Below are 16,900 nucleotides of genomic sequence, written 5' to 3' on the forward strand. Positions count from 1 at the left end.
TGGGAATGGATTGTGTTGTAAAATTGGGCTTTGGGATTTGCGCACCACACAGGAGCTCCCGTTTTATATCTATGAACTTGCAGTATGATACTGATTTGTGGGACTCTCCTCTTCTGTACGGTCCTCTACCTGTAGTAGTACTGACAGCTTTATACAGTATATCACTATCTTGGAGCCAGTTTACTATAGATGTGGAGGGAATTGTAGTGGCTGAATGTGAATTTAAAAATTAGTGATAACACAGTGGGCCACCACATGATAGCCCCACCGCTGCATCAAGAGGCCGGAGCTGCGATGGCTGCCTGGCAAAGAGATAAACGCAGTCGGTGACTTATCAGTCATCAGCTACAACAAGTGCGCGGCCAGCTGCGTTCCCCTTTATGCCCCACTGGTGTGAAGGTGGCGGAGAGTGCTAAATAATCACAGTGCTAGCAATAAGTTAGCATTTGCGATTTTTTCAGGTCCTAATAAATTTGCGCCAGTGATTCAGAACACTCCAAGACCACCAAAAGGGTCACCGGCTCAGACTGCACAGCTCTGGTTTCCTGATCACTCTAGCAGTTGTAAGAAAATTGCAGACATTGCTTCCCAACGCCTTATTGCTCGCTGTGGAGGAGTTCACTACTGAACATGTACATAAAGTGCAGGCACATTCATATCATTTCAGCCTAGATCGTGGGTGCACAACCCATGGCTGATGGGTCACATGCAGCTTGTCAAGCCTCACACTCTTCCGGTAGGTTTATTTGCATAATTAAAAATTCTCAAAAATTAAGCAATTATAAGCAAAAAGAAGCGTGAATCCTGTTTCATAAGCCCCGCACCCATGTGGTAGACTTCCTTTTAATGAGATTTGAAGAGGTTTTACTAATCTTGCTGAATGCAGTAACTTATTGCTCCCTGTTCTGCAACAACGTCCAATCATACTGGCCTCCTGAGGACACCAACACAGTAGAAAGAAGGTAAGAATCCAGCAGGAAGTCCTTCAAAGATAATTCGGCCCTGTCTACACATTCTCCCTCTTCCTACAATACCAAGTAGCCGAGTAAGTATCACTTTAAAATATCACTGAAAGGAAAATTCTTTGAGTCCTGTCTGGCGTTTATAGGTCTCTATATTATTTAAACTCCAATTGGAGGAATTTATGCAACTAAGAGCTTCCATATAGTTACACTGTGACACCGACTTCATGCACTGGTATATAGAGACGCATCTTCTCAGAGATCTCTCTTTATATCATCACAATGTATTTTAATATAAAATGTTAAAGCATATAATGCAGTTAAATAAAATTAATAAAAATTTATAAGGCAAAAAAAAAAAAAAAAGCTCATTCAGAAGGGCATATCCGCTGCTCAACTGCAAAAAAAATGTGGACGTGATGTTGGTGTTCAGTCCATATTGTATCCGTTTTTTTTTCACGTGCATTTTTTTTATAATCTACTTCTTGCCCTGCCCAGTTGGTTGCCTAGCAACATTTGAGAAAGAACAGTCTGCATACGGATGTGATGCATGTGCCGTTCATTGTTTTCCGGATCCATTGCCTTCTATGGATGCACGTGGTCTGCATGTGAGACATAATAACGCATTCTGCAATTATTTTCTCAATGTCCGCACATAACAAGGACAACCTGTACAACACATATACTGCACTGTCATAAAACACTCAAGATCTCCTGGCCAATCACTGGTGACCGTTACTGATCGCACGTGTTTCATTGGAAATGTAAATGCAATCAGGCTTAGCCCCGCCCACAGACATTTGCATTGCCTTTCTCATGTGACCGCACCCTAAACATAAAAAAGAGTATTGGTATCGAGTATCGTGATACTTTTCTGGGAATCGTATCACACTCAGAATTCTGCTATCGGTACAGCCCTTGTCATCAATACAGAATCTAATCTTTAAAATCAAATTATTGACCAAGACGAGTAGAATAAAGATTATGGGAGCAGGGGTCAGGGAAGGGACATGGAATTATTTCTTCTCCCCGTGGATGAGGAAATGTGATGCATGTAATATACAGGATCCACTTACAATTAGAGGATCAGGATGCAGCACGGTGTCTTTACATGAAGGAAAATACATTTTTCCCTTGGTTAAAGAGCTTGTACCAAGTCTGATTGTTCCTGTGGATGGGGGGGATGATAAAGTTGTTGGGTGAGATGGGAGTGAGGGGTCACTGATAAATGTCCCCGGTGACTACACACCTACCTCCAACTGCAGAGCTCCTGATACATGGGACAGGACCTGTGATGATGTCATAGTCATATGATTAGTCACATGTGTGGGAGGAGTCAGGCTCTGGGCTGCTGGAGAAGCTATAGGACCTGTGATGATGTCATAGTCATGTGATTAGTCACATGTGTGGGAGGAGTCAGGCTCCAGGAAGTGTGGCCCCCATCGCCAGGGTGATACTATCGTTTTTTTTGTCCCTAAACAAAATATATCCTGGGGTCAGTGGTACAGAGCCCAGAGGGTGGTGGGAGGAGGTCATTCGGCCGGGATCCAGTGGTAGATTTCCTTTAAACTATGAGTGTCTGCTTACTTAGCTTGATGGTATCATGATATTCTCATCCCCATTCATAGAACACCTGGAACAGCTTGACCTTTGTTAGCTAGGCATGAGGACCATGGTTTAAAGTTAAGGCCCCACGGATGTCATCTGTTCTGAAAAAGCATAGAATACCTCGGGCAAATAGTTTCCATGGACTGCAAGGTACATGCAGTAGAGTAACGGCCCACAAACCCAGCCATACAGTAAATAATCTGCGGTCCATCTTGGGGCTTGTGGGGTTTCCTGAGATTTACACGATACTGTATTCACCTTTCTTGCTAATTTTTAGGTTCTTGCTAAAATGTTAGCAAATAGACTTGTAACCTGTATTTTTACATTAGTACACCCTAACCAGGCAGGGTTTATGCCCAACATGTCCACGGCAGTTAATAAACTCCATCTGTTCTTGAATATACAGGCATCAAAGAATGCCATGGTCAGGTCTTTTGACGCAGCCAAGGCATTCGACAGTGTGTAATGGCCTTTTTTTCTTATGACTGTGCGGCATAAGATTGGTTTCTGGTCACAATTCTTAGCTTGAGTTAGATTGCTATACTCCTCCCCTATGGCTAAGTTACAAGTACATACAATTATTTCCTTCTCTTTTTCATTATATCGGGGGATAGGTCAGGGCTGCTCGCTGTCGCCACTATTGTTTGCGTTGGCAGTGGAGTCCCTGGTGGCTGCTCTCAGAGCCTCATCATCATTGAAAGATTTCCAGTATGACAATCTCCACGAAAAGGTTATTCTATGTGAGGACGTAATGAAGTCCACAACCAATTCTCAACTCCCTTTTCATAATTAAAACTACTAAGTTTTAGGCAAAAGAAAAGCAGCACTTTCCAACTGAGAATTCCACCTTGTGCCGAAATGGAAGACCCTTAGCATTTCAAGGTTGGCAGTCACTCCCAAACATGGTTTATGCTGTCGGCATTAATCCATTCTATTAGAATCTGCCTTTAAATCGAAAAGAACCAGCCATCGGCCACAGGCAGAATCTAACAGAATGCATTGTCCGATATATCAGATGCAGAACGCAAACTGGTTGAAAACCTATTTATCTATATTTTACATTACGTCGCCCATGACGGCACCTACAGGTTGACGTATTTTGGATAAACCCCCCCAAGAAGAATCCAGATTCCGCAATACATTGTGAAGGCAGTATAGCGCCGCACGGTCCACACATGCACAGTAAAGCCACACCCAGGAAGTATTCCCTTGGCGTGTCGCCAGCGTGGCTGGCAGAGAGGTGGTAAGTTGAAATCTTCTGGCTGTGTTCACTGCCCTGCCACTAATGTTCCTACTGGCTGTGTAAAGCTGTGTGTCCTGTGCTCATGATGGCAGACAACTTGACTTCTTCCACTATTGATGCCGTGATGCCAGTGAGTGTGCTCCCTCCATGGAGGGCTTTTCATTTTAAAATACACAAATGTATATTGAGTGTGATGGGGGTTTTCTTTTTAGGAATAGACATTCAAACATGAGGAAAAAGGAAGACCGCAAAGATAGTAAAGAGAATGAGAGTAAAGAAAAAGAAAAGACTAAGGAGAAAGCCACATCATAATCTAAAAGAGGTAATATGTATAAACTTTGTGTGCAGAATGACTAACTAAAGCTTTACAAGAGGAGAAAAACTATTTACTTAATAATTTAAGGAATTTCATGAGGGAAGAGTGACAGTCATCCTTAATTATGTTTTCCTAACTAAGAGACCCTGACCCTGAACCGAAAAAAACCTAGGTTGTCAGATCCTAGTTCAGAGTCAGACAGAGAATCAGCAACTCCTTCATGTTCCTGGAAGGACTCGCTCGATGGAGATTCTTCTGTGCCTGAAAAGTGTTGCACTTCAAAATATTTCTGAGTTAGACAATCTGTTAAAAACAGCGAGAAACACCTTAAATATAGAAGATATTTTCAAACCAAAGTCTATTCAAGATAAACTATTCCGGGGCCTTACCGCTAAAAGGAAGAGATTCTTTCCAATTAACCAAACATTGAAGGACATAATACTAGATGAGTGGAGATTCCCTGAAAATAGTGCTAATATCACCAAAGATTCGAAAAAAACGCCTTTTCTTTGATGAAAAAGAAACAGAAACATTGGATAAAACAAAAGGTTAGAGACAGACCTCCCCTTTGAGGGTGCGCACAGAGATCCTGTGGACCGAAAGCCAGACCGTCTACTCAGGAAATAATAATGTTATTACAAACTATTCTTCTACTTTTTTCAGCAACTGGATTCTTAGCAGATGCTTCTGCTGAAAACATTAGCAGCAAAAGAAGGTGTTTTATCAAATTAATAATCTTCTAGAGAAAGCAGTAGACAACAAAATAGATTTCCAGAAAAAAGAAAACACCTAGAAATTTTTTCTTTCGAAACCCCAAGGATTCACAGGACCAATTCATGAACTAGGAAAAACAAGGAAAAGGGCGCTGGTCCTTTTATAAAGGACATAGGGGCTTTCTGTTTTAAAATCTATCATGTCAAAACAAAAAACAGTGACTCATAAGTGGAGGGGGAGAGCGTCTTCTATCATTTTATCCTCAATGGGCATCTATCACAAAGAATCCTAGGATCATCAGTATAATAAAGCAAGAATACATGATAGAATTTTTTTCCTCCCTCACCAAAATGTTATTAATTTCCCAACAAGCATCCACAATCTGTTGATTATAGCAGATTCGGTAACGTCTCTGATTCAGAAAGAAAAACGAGCAATCCAGACATTAGAAAAACTGAGTTGGTTTATAAACCATCATAAATCTCTCACTCCAAAAATAGAGACGAGGTAATAGGTGTAATTATAAATTCACTTTCTCGAAAATTTTTCTACCACAGAACAAAAGATAAAATCATATATCCTTGATTCATCAATTTCAAAATAAATCATCATGCAGTATCAGGATGGCGATGAAGCAGATGGGCCATCTCACGACTTGCATACGTTGTGTGGTATGAAGGTTCCTTCACAGATGGGCTCAATAATAAATATATATTTTAGAATCAAAATGTACGATGATGATTGGCATCATGTTCTTAGTTCTCACAATTAATACAGATGTATGACTTTGTACTATAAAGTTCTGTACACTTTTCTTGTATTACATCATGATTATCCTTGGTTTGTTCTTAGATTTAATTAAAAGTTGTACGGTCGCACCTCAAATTTCGTTTCCACCCCAAGTGAAGTCGAATATAAAACTAATCCAAACACTCCTTTGTGTTGATGCCAAGTGCAATTTTATTAATATCAGTTGGTGACATTTTGGCCTAACATAGACCTTTGTCATACACTACAAAACATAAGTGAATAAGGGTATCCCTTAAGTTACGTGGACGTTTGTAGCAAGGTAACAAAGAATTCTGGAATTCAGGGACATTTGGTAGAGCTCTCAATAGAACTGACCAATGTTGTCTGAGAATTTGTTAGATTTTATTGGATGCTGGATGGTAAGTGTGTACAAAAGGTACTCTGGGATTCTGATGTGTGGGCTTCGGTGTGCTTTAGACCTCATGACTCTCACTGTATCTCATCTCCACATGGAAATAGAACAACTTAAACTACAAACTGAAACCATTGAACAACAATTATCCAATATCCGACAGGTGAAGAATTCACACAATAGAAAGAACAACTCTCCATATACTTGAAAGAACACCTCAAGTCCGTGGAAGCAACCAAGAGACGTAACTTTCTCGGAGACACTGAAGATCAACCTAAACGAATTTATAAATGGCATGACAATAATCCATCCAGACATGGTCTTCATTTCAACAGAACATCATAAAGAGAATCTTCTTTTTCGGATTCAGGCCCGGACAATTTCACATCACAATGACAACAACACAATTTTTTACATCAACGCCCAAGATCACAAGGAAGAAGAAGAGGTAGGGTGGTAAGCAGAAAAAAAATCTAGGATGACGATGCGGTCACAGGTAGGAACGTGTCCAACCCTCAATCACTAGTCATTAACATATCCTCCTTCTCCCTAAACTCTGCCCAGGTAGATTTACTACAAAAGGAATCTCCTTCTGTCCCACCTATCAGCTGGACACATTCCAGCTCGATATGGATTTACAAAGATTTTATCGCAATATCAGACTCTAAGGGTATTTCCAAGGGTCTGAAACTATTTTGAACCACGAACAGTCCAAACAGACCAAACAATTAACATTAAACATTTTGGGCTGAAAAATAAAAGCACCTTTATGCCACCTAAGACCACCCCTGCCATAGATGCCGATATCAGAATGGTTAATAGGGACCTGGAACAGTTTTGTCATGACCTGAATGCAGGTCAATACAAAACTCACAGCAACATCCAACATTGACCGTCAAGCCCTTTATTCATTACTAAAGAACAAAGAAATTATTATCAAGCCTGCTGATAAGGGCGAAGCCTTGGTAATAATGGACAAGAAAGATTATGCGGAAAGATGTCTAAGCCAACTTAATGACTGCCAGCTATACCAAGCACTGCTCAACGATCCATTACAAAGAATTAGATCTCAATTAAAGGCGAAATTAGATCAGTACCTAAAGCATGGCATTATTTCCACATCCACAGCTCGTTTTTTGACAAACTCATATCCAATTACACAGTTTTTTTACATAAATGTCTTGAGACCAATTGTCGCCTCCACTCACTCCATCCTATCACCTCTGTCAATATTGCTGGAAAAGGTCCTGACACCATTCATCAAAGACACACAATCTTTTTTACTTGACACATCTGCATTCTTACAACTTAACCACTCTCTGGGACCACTCCCATCCACAGCGAGAGTTATATGGGACGTGAAAAGCTTATACACATTCTTTCAACACAGGCTGTCACAGATCGTAACAGCCTCCTTTAATTTCCAGTTGTCATTCTCCAGCTACAAAAAAGACAAAACCCAAATCTCTATTTACATGGGTGAGACATCTGGTCATCAATACCACACTACAAAATACCAGACTTCAGGAGATGGCTCATAGATTTAGAGAGCGTCGATATCCAGAACGGATCATCCAAGAGAATATGCACACATGCAGAACAAATACCTTTTGTACACACTTACCACCCAGCATCCAATAAAATCTTACAATTTCTCAGACGACATTGGTCAGTTCTATCGAGAGCTCTACCACATGTCCCTAAATTTCAGAATTCTTTGTTACCTTGCTGCAAACATCCACTTAACTTAAGGGATACCCTTATTCGAGCAGATAGAGGCTCCAACATACAAACTTCACGCCAGCAATTCCTGTGAACACCCAGAAGGGTATATTACACTGTCTCTCTTGCTTTCAGTGCACTAGTGTGCTAAAAGGGGACCGTTTTTTCCACCCACACAAAGGCCAGTCCTATCCCATCAAAGACTACTTTACCTGTGATACCAATTTCGTGGTGTACCTCATCAAATGCCCATGTGGCCTGATTTATGTAGGAGAAAACACCTTATTGGTCAATATAAATCTACAATAAGCTACAATAACTCCCAGTCCCGTACCATTTCCAGAGCCAACGTCTCAATTTATCACAGCAATGGTTCCAAGTATTGGAACACATATTGCGACCAAGGAGGGGTGGAAGTTGCATCCAACTTTTAAAAAAACCTGAATCCTATTGGATCCTGTCAGGGCACGGGTGCTCCTGTGACCCTTATCCCGGGCCGCAGGAGCACCTGTGTGCCTCTGGAGCCAGCCTGCACCCTAACTTACCTTCCCTGGCTCCAGTGCCGGTCACCGAGGTCCCCGCACCCCAGTGCACATGTCAACATCTCCTAGGGCAGTGGTGGCGAACCTATGGCACGGGTGCCATAGATGGCACTCAGAGCCATTTCTGTGGGCACTCAGGTTATCGCCCCAGGGCAGAGTTCACCAGACAGGAACAAATCCACCAAATCTTTCTGCAGTCCCAGGCAACTTAAGAGATGCTGCTCTCAGCACTGTTTTATAGCGACACTTCATTGGCCATTTAGAACTGCAGGAAAAATGAGAAGGGCTGCATTATCTTTGGAGGTCTTCCTGCTGGACCCATCATTCTTCCTCTAAAGAGAGACCCTTGGGAGAAGCTACAATGAGAGTCTCAATTTGCCCTCCTTCTTTCAACTTTATTGGCGGCCTCAGGGGGCCGATACGATTGAAAAATGTGAAAGAACAGGTAGCAATAAGTTGCTGCTTAAAATGCCATGTTGGCACTTCACCGTAAATAAGTGGATTTTGGTTGTAGTTTGGGCACTCGGTCTCTAAAAGGTTCGCCATCACTGTCCTAGGGCATGCCGGCTCGCTAAAATTTAAAGGGCCAGCGCACCGATAATTGGTGCTGGCCGGCCACCTGCCCTGGTAAATATCCAGCCCATTCCTGTGTTTCCTGCTGGATCTTTGTGATCTATGCCGGAGTGAGTATCACCATAATACATACATATTTCTCGCCGAAATCAGCGCAGTCCAAACAATAATGGTATAGTCTCTCACATATCTTTAGACCTCAGGCAGAGACTCACACTCTTTATGGTTATACTCACTATGAAACAACATCACCATGTCTGCAGTGTCCGCGTCCAGTGGGACTTCGATCTATCTAAAGATTCCTGGTCTTCGTCAATTACTACCAGCAGTTTCTTGTGCTCCTGCAGTTTTTTGTCCCTGGTATCTCCCATTGTGGTGCTGACCAAGAAGAACGCCAATTCTAAGCCATGGGCTTCCAGCGGCTGAAGAGGCTTTCGCTCAGCTGAAGTCTGCTTTTTCCTCTGCTTCTGTTCCCACCCGCCCTGATTCTGAGAAACTGTTCCTGCTAAAGGTTGACGCTTCATCTGTTGGTGCTGGAGCCGGTCTCACCCAGAAGGGGACCAAAGGCCGGACTCTAGCCTGTGGGTTCTCCTCTTTGACCTTTCAGCTGCAGAGAGGAACTACTCCATTGGTGATCGGGAGCTTCTGCCCATTAAACTTGCTTTGGAAGAATGGCATTATCTATACTGATCACAAGAACCTCCTGTACCTCCACACTGCCCAGCATCTCAATCCAGGACCTTCTCGTTGGTCTCTCTTCTTTTCCCACTTCAATTTACTGATACATTTTTGTCCTGCAGAGAAGAATGTGAAGGCCGATGCTCTCTCTCGAGCCTCAGATGTTGTTGGAGGAAGATCCTGCCCCTTACATGTTGTTCCTCCTGAACTGTTGGTTCTCGCCTCTCCAGTGGACCTTTGGTGTTTTCCTCCTGGCAAGGAGGAAACAAGCTCTTGCACTTCCTGTGCGCGAAACAAGACATCTCATCTTCTGCTGTTACCCAGCTGCCAGTAGACTCACACAATGGACTTTATCACCGATCTTTCCTTTTCCCACTTTGTTCCTCTGCCATGTTTGGCATCAGCTCCACGCCTTGCCAGCATGTTCTTCCTGTGCATCTTCGGACTTCATGGACTTCCTCTGCACATTGTCTCAGACCGTGGGGTCCAGTTTGTTTCCCGTTTCTGGCGATCCCTATGTGGTCAATTACAAATTAAGCTGAACTTCTCATCTGCGTATCATCTGCACTCCAAGGGAAAAGTTGAAAGTGTTAATCAGACCCTGTGTGTTTCAGGCACAGTTTGCCCCCAGAAACACACACAATGGGGCAGATTTACTTACCCGGCCCATTCGTGATCCAGCGGCGCGTTCTCTGCGGTGGATTCGGGTCTGGCGGGGATTCACTAAGGTAGTTCCTCCGCCTTCCACCAGGTGGCGCTGCTGCGCTGAAAAGCATCCGGATGCCCTGAAATTCACTGACCCGAGTGAAGGTAAGCGCGTCCCAAGCGACACATTTTCGGTTTTTAAATGCGGCGGTTTTTCTGAATCCGCCGGGTTTTCGTTCGGTCACGCCCCCCCCCCCCCCGATTTCCGTCGCGCGCTTGCCGGCGCCGATGCGCCACAATCCGATCGGAAATATTCGGGTAACACACCGGGAAAACGCGAATCGGGCCCTTAGTAAATGACCCCCATTGTCAGCACAAAGCTAACTGAGCTGAGGGGTTAGCAATGTTGGACATAGTCCATCCAAGGCTGCTACATTTTCTAAAATGCCTCTATGTTATCATACCGTATTGCAGAGATTTTTTTCATAAAGTAACATCTGCGAGATCCTTGCCTTCACCGGGTCCACTGACAAGATCGATGACTTCCAGTGGGTTGTGATATGAATCCTGGCTGCCATGCAGACAAATCTTGTGAGCTTATTATTTAAACTTCTGCGGCTTATCCACCAACAACAGGAGTAGGCTTTACAGTCATTTTCAGGATTGTCGAGATCATTTGAGCAATGTGGTTCCAAAATACTATCACCCTCGGGCATGTACACCAAAGGGGAAGGGGTAGAGGGGAAGAATTTATGGATACGTTCAAGAACCAGATAGTACCTATGTAGGATCTTAATGGGCGTTTCCACTAGAATCACCCTCGCTACTGTCTCACAACAATGTCTTGACCTCGGTAATGACATGTTGTCATTCAGGTCTGACTCCTGACAGATCATGAAGGGCAATTTCTGGTCCCTAGGTGGTTGATTCAGTATTGAATATATAGTGGACAAAATACATCTAGACATTGAGTCGTTTTTGCAAATAATCTCAAAGTACCCCATGCCTAGGAGAGTAGTCTGATGACACAGAGAATTAGCAAAATGGAGCAGCTGCCCTAGCTCGAACCTGCGTGATTGGGCAAGGTCATGTTTCGTCATGAAGGCAGCCGCTGTAGTTACCCTATCCCCATCTAGGAAATGACGGAGTTGCATCAAGCCCCTCTCTCTCGACCAACTAAAGGCTCGTGGATGTGTCCCTATTTTAAACTCCCTGTGCGGTAATATCAGGAGTTGATTGTTCACCAGAGAAGGACTTGCGCAACCTACGCCACATTGTAAGTGAGTGGGAGGTAAAAGGGACGCTTAGTGCTTACTTGGGTGGCAGGGGACCTGTATCCCAAAACGTTCCCAGCAGGGATAATTGCTTAAGTAGAGATGATTCCAATGAGACCCACAGGGGAGCCCGAGTCCCTCCATGCACAGCTGTTGTTTGTGCTAAACTAGCCGCTTGATATTACTTAACAATGTGGGGAACTGACATTCCCCCAACTCCCTTATGAAGGTGCATCAGGGGGTCTTGATCCTAGGCTTCCTGCCCACCCGTATAAAAGTGAAGATGGCCTTCTGGAAATCTTGTAGGGCCTTTACAGGGACATGAATGGGGAGGCAACGGAACAATTACAGGATTTTAGGTAGTGTGTTCATCTTTATGGAGTTAATGTGCCCTACACATGATATGGTAGAGGTATCCTAATTAGCAAAGTCAGATTGAAGTTGCCAAGACATCGGCGGGAAGTTCATTGAGTACAGAGTGTCTACTGAGGGTGTAATCTTGACGTTCAGATATGTAATATAATTGGGCCTGGCCTTGAAGTCAAAATTTAATTCTATCAGGTTAGCAGTGTGGGAGGTGATGTTGCAGAAGAGTGTCTCAGATTTACACTTTACACAAGTTTACACTTTGGCCAGATAAACAGGCAAACCTATCCATTAGCCCAGAATGATAAGGCAATGATGCCAAAGGCTTTGTTACAGTCAGCAGCAGGTTGTCCGTGAACAGATTCATCTTGTATTGGTTGCCCCCCAATTCAATGTTCAGATTAGCCCTGATCAGTCTGGCCAGTGGCTCCATTGCCAAAGCAAATAATGCTGGGGAAACAGGGCAGCCTTGCCTGGTGCCCCTGGCAATCTGGATGACGGACCTGGCAGGGGTCGGGAGCTTCAGGGTGGTATAAAGGAAACAAGTATAAGAGAAAGGAAAATATAAGAGAAAGGAAAAAACCTCTGATACCGAACCCCTCAAGCACAGAAAATAAGTGCGGCCAAATGACCTTTTTAATGTCTAGGGCAAGAACCACCATGGTAGTTTTGGAGAAATTGGACTGGTGAATCACGTTTACTACTTTTCTAACATTATCAGGGGCCTGCCTAGATTAGACAAAGCCCACTTGATCCTTTTTGACTATAGATAGGACAATATTGTTCAGGCTTTTAGCCAGGATACCTGTTAGCAGTTTTAATTGATATTCAATAGGGAAATAGGTCTAAAGTTCTTAAGGAATGTGTGGTCTTTTTAGGGTTTGGGGACTACGGTGATATGAGTCTCAGAAAGGTCTCCGATGTTCCTACGTTAAAGCATGGAAGGTTTTCTACAAGGGCTTCAAAAGCATCTGAGGGATATTTTTATAGTAGAGGGCAGTGAGCCTGTCAGGGTCTGGGGCCTCGCACAATTTGAGTTGAGGGTCCGCCAATTCTACCTCTTCCAAGGAGAAGGGGGTGTTTAAGGTCTGAAGTTGGTCTCCAGTGACCTTTGGGAGAGATGCTTGGATCAAGAAGGAAGAAATAGTATAGGGTACAGTAACTTGAAACTCAGAATACAGTTTTGTATAGTAGTCAGCAAAAAAATTATGGTGCTCATTTACTAAGGGCTGGGTTAAACCGCACAGCTATTTAAGAAGTGTGTGCGCTGCAATTGTGACACATGCCAATATTTTGTGGCACAGCTGCGCTGGCTTCCATGGTACGCAAATTAGGGGCGTGCCGCCAGGCAGTCCGACTCAATCGGTATTTATCTTTTATGTTTCAGTGAACTCCGGTGGCCCTATAAGTAAATGTGCCCCTATGTATTTTAGTAGGATTTGAGGTAGTTGCACCAGACACTGTGCATATGGCATGAACAGTTGGTGCTAAGCAGTTTCCTGGCCAAAAATGTGTCAGTTTTGTTGGCCTGCTTAAAATAAAGAGCCTTTGTCCACCGAAGTGGCCTCTCAGTCTGCTGTGTTAAGAGCAAGTCAAGTTGAAGCTTAGTGTCTGCCATTAGTTTAGCTAGGGTCCTAGAGAGGGAAATGTGGTTGGCAATGTTCAAGTTTATTAAGCGCCTCTCTAGTTGCAGTAACTGAGCCAATTTTATTTATTGCGGTGGGCTGAAAGCTCAATAAGCCTGTCTTCGATTAACATTTTATGTGTCATCGAAACCCACACTGGATTAGAGTCCTGACGTTCTTTGTCTGCAAAGAAGGTGCTTAACTCCCCAGCAATTTGTGACTTGACCGTTGGGTCTTTAAGGAAAGTCTCGTTCAATCTTCAGGCCGACCGCAAGGTTTTAAGCGAAAAAAGGAACTGGGCCAGCAGCATGTCATGATCTGACCAGGGACAGAGGATGTAAAATGTTTCAGTATTGTTCCTGGAGTTATTCTGATTATCCGTTGTGACCCCAATTCCATTCCTGACTTTGATTCTCTACCGCCTGTCCTGACCTTCTGCCTTGTCCCTGATTCCAATCCTTTGCTGCCTTTCTGCACCATCTGCCTGACCACGACTCTGCCTTCCAATTCTGTACCTTGCCTTGGCCACCAACGCAAGCAAAGTTGTACCTGTGAAGCGACCTGAAGGTTTCCCGCCGCAGCATGTCCAACCCGACTCTGTAAGATTTAAAGGACCAGCGCAACACTAATTGGTGCTGGCTGGCCTTTGACCTGTTAATTAGGAGGCCTAATCATGTGACCCCTGCTTTACAACCCTAGAGAAAGCTTTCTGCTTTGCGATTCCTGAGTATTATCTGTTGTGACCTCTGCTTCCGTTCCTGACCTCGATTCCCTGCCGCCTGTCTTGACCTCAAGCTTCGTCCCTGACTCCGGTCCTGTGTGGGGCCTCCAAACATGTGAGTGTTGCGAAGAAAAAAACTACTAGAACGCCAAATGAGGTGAATTTCTTTATATCTCTAAAATTCATGTGATAGCACACTCACTAGGACGTACGTACACTAGCCGAAAAAATGTTGTAATATATAAGAAGATTTAAGAAAATGAAAATGAATTGATGTAAATACATGTATATATTTGAAAGAAGTAAAACTTGATGAAACAAAAAAAAATGGTTTCAAATGGTTGATTTATAGGGCACTATTCATAGATCCGATCCTGTGTTGCCTGTCCTGACCTCCTGCCTGACCTTGACTCTGATCCTGCCTGCTGATTCTGTACCTCACCTTGGTCACCACCGTGGGCAGAGTCCAACCCGGTGTGCAGTGTGTTTTGGTGAAAATCGGGTGCCAGTTAGACTGCGCTCCCAGCTGTCGGCTTACTTCAGCTTGTGGTGGTTCAGTGAGTCCACTACCCCTGATCCTGACAGTAAGATCCGGCCATGGATCCCCGCAAGGTTCCGCTACATGAACCCGCTTATCTCACTACCATTGTGGCCCAGCAGTCCCAGCAGATTGCCATGCAGGGTCAGTAACTTGGACAGCTCACCACTAACTTGATGATTACCCAGCAGCAGTGCCCAGTTCCTGTGGCAGCTACACTATTTACTGCAGAACCCAGACTGCGACTATTCATGCCCTCCTAGTATGACTGAGATGCCAAGTTATGCAGGGGATTCATCACCCAGTGCACCTTGCACACTGATGCCTTTGCAGTTCCCCAAAGAACGTTCTAAGGTGGCTTTCATGATTAGTCTTCTCTCCGGGAAAGCCCTAGCATGGGCCACTCACCGCATTCCTTGCTAAATTCTGGTCCGTCTTCGAGGAACCAGTCCGGATGTCATCTGCTGAAACCTCCCTGCTGAACTTGCACCAAGGGTACTTGTCTGTTGATGACTACGCATTTCAATTCCGCACTCTGGCTTCCGAGCTTGTTTGGAATGAAGCAGCCCTGGTAGAATCAAAGACACCCTGTCTGCACGAGACCTGTCATCCTCATTGAGTGGTCTCATCTGCTTGGCTACTCGGATTGACATCGGTTCTCTGAGCGTCAAGAAAAGCAGCGTCTTGAACAAGCACAGACCAGGACCCTTCGAATGCCCCTTTTGGCACCAGTTTTCCAAAGACCACCCAAGCCGCCCTCCTTGTCTGCTCCAGAGGAGGCCATGCATGTGCATTAAGCTCTTCTGACTCTCCAAGAACGCTGCAGGCGGCGACAGGAGAATTTGTGTCTCTGCTGTGCTAGCCTGGCACTCTATAGGCACGCGCACCATCTCCCCAGTCTTATGAAAGTTAACCGTCGGAGCTCCGGCCAGGCAGGAAGTAGTATTGCACCGAGAGCTCCAATGATCTGTCCATTGCAGCCTGAAGCTGATCAGCTCTGCTCTCACTAGTTTTGCCTTAGTGAGACAGTAGCAGCCAATCAGTGCCCATCCCTCCTTCTCTTCAGCCCGGGAAGACAAGTGGAAAGAGAATGAGGAGTGAGAGTCCACAAAAGGAAGCATACAGCAGCAGAGAAGCTGATAAGAGGTCAGGAGCTGCTGGGGCTGCCTAAAGAGGTTCTGTGAGGTGGTTTTGGGACACTATAACTATCCCAAATCGCCCCGTATGATAGCAGTCTGTTGCCACATATATACTGGTCTGTGTCTGAAGTGCTCATCACCTGCATAAGGCAACACATGAAGCCAGCATAACTTCACTGCAGGCAGCGCATGCACAATGTGCTATGCTGCATCACTGGCCGCGCTGTGCATGTGATGAGCGCAGCGCACAGAGGCAAGTATATATGTGGCCACAGACAGCTGTCATACGCGTGATCCCAAATCCACCTGTGCCCACACCTTTCACCCACCACCACCGCCACCACTATGCCCTACAGACCCCCAGCCAAATTGGATTCCCCATACCTTCACTATGCCCCATCTTTGTATTTACCACACATGAGTTAGGCGTTTAACCCCATAACAGAAAATAGCGGCAAAAGATCGAAATGCCACTTTTTAGCAATTTTGCAACATGTAATAAAAACTGATCAAAAGTCTGTACGGTCCTCAAAATATCAGGTCATCTTGGAAAAAATGACACCACGCACAGCTACGCACACTGAAGTATGAAAAAGTTAGCCCCAAAAATATTAGCGCCAGAAATGGCAAAATTACATTTTTTGTACAGGTGGTTTAATTTTTGTAAATGTATGAAATTATAAAACCTATATAAATTTAGTTTCACCGTGATCATACTGACCCAAAGAATAATGTAGACATGTCATTTGGGGCGCACAGTGAAAGCTGTAAAAATCCAAGCCCACAAGAAAATGGCACAAAAGCATTTTTTCACCAATTTCACTTCATTATGCAGAAAACAGACCCTCCCACAGCTCTTTACATGGAAAAATAAAGGTTAGATTTTTGGTGGTGGGGAGCGAAAATGGAAATGGAAAAACAAAAAAAAGGGGTTAAGATGGCAATATTTGGTCCATAAGCATGCTATCTTATAGTCCCCCAGTCCCTTCCTCTACTCAGAACTGCTGTCACTGTATGAGGGTAACATTAATCTGTAATACAGTATTCATCACTATATTTCCTTCTAGTATAG

The 16,900-nt window shown here is 44.1% G+C and overlaps 2 protein-coding genes and 1 long non-coding RNA gene across 3 annotated transcripts in view; 1 reads left to right on the top strand and 2 right to left on the bottom strand.

The window, feature by feature from the left end:
• LOC140065435 (uncharacterized) overlaps positions 1-16,900 on the bottom strand; it is a 255,509-nt gene that overhangs the window by 101,795 nt on the left and 136,814 nt on the right. The window lies entirely within an intron of this gene.
• The window catches only part of LOC140065232 (uncharacterized), a 37,229-nt gene that overhangs the window by 10,454 nt on the left and 9,875 nt on the right, over positions 1-16,900 (bottom strand). Inside the window, exon 4 of the mRNA XM_072112833.1 lies at positions 4,281-4,432. Within this exon, the coding sequence (XP_071968934.1) occupies positions 4,281-4,432 (152 nt within the window). The remainder of the gene's footprint in view (positions 1-4,280; positions 4,433-16,900) is intronic.
• Positions 2,382-4,989, top strand: LOC140065455 (uncharacterized). Its single transcript, XR_011847921.1, has 2 exons — positions 2,382-3,813; positions 4,026-4,989. It is a non-coding gene; the product is annotated as an uncharacterized lncRNA (long non-coding RNA).

Source organism: Engystomops pustulosus, chromosome 6 (assembly GCF_040894005.1).
Source record: "Engystomops pustulosus chromosome 6, aEngPut4.maternal, whole genome shotgun sequence".
Lineage (NCBI taxonomy): Eukaryota > Metazoa > Chordata > Amphibia > Anura > Leptodactylidae > Engystomops > Engystomops pustulosus.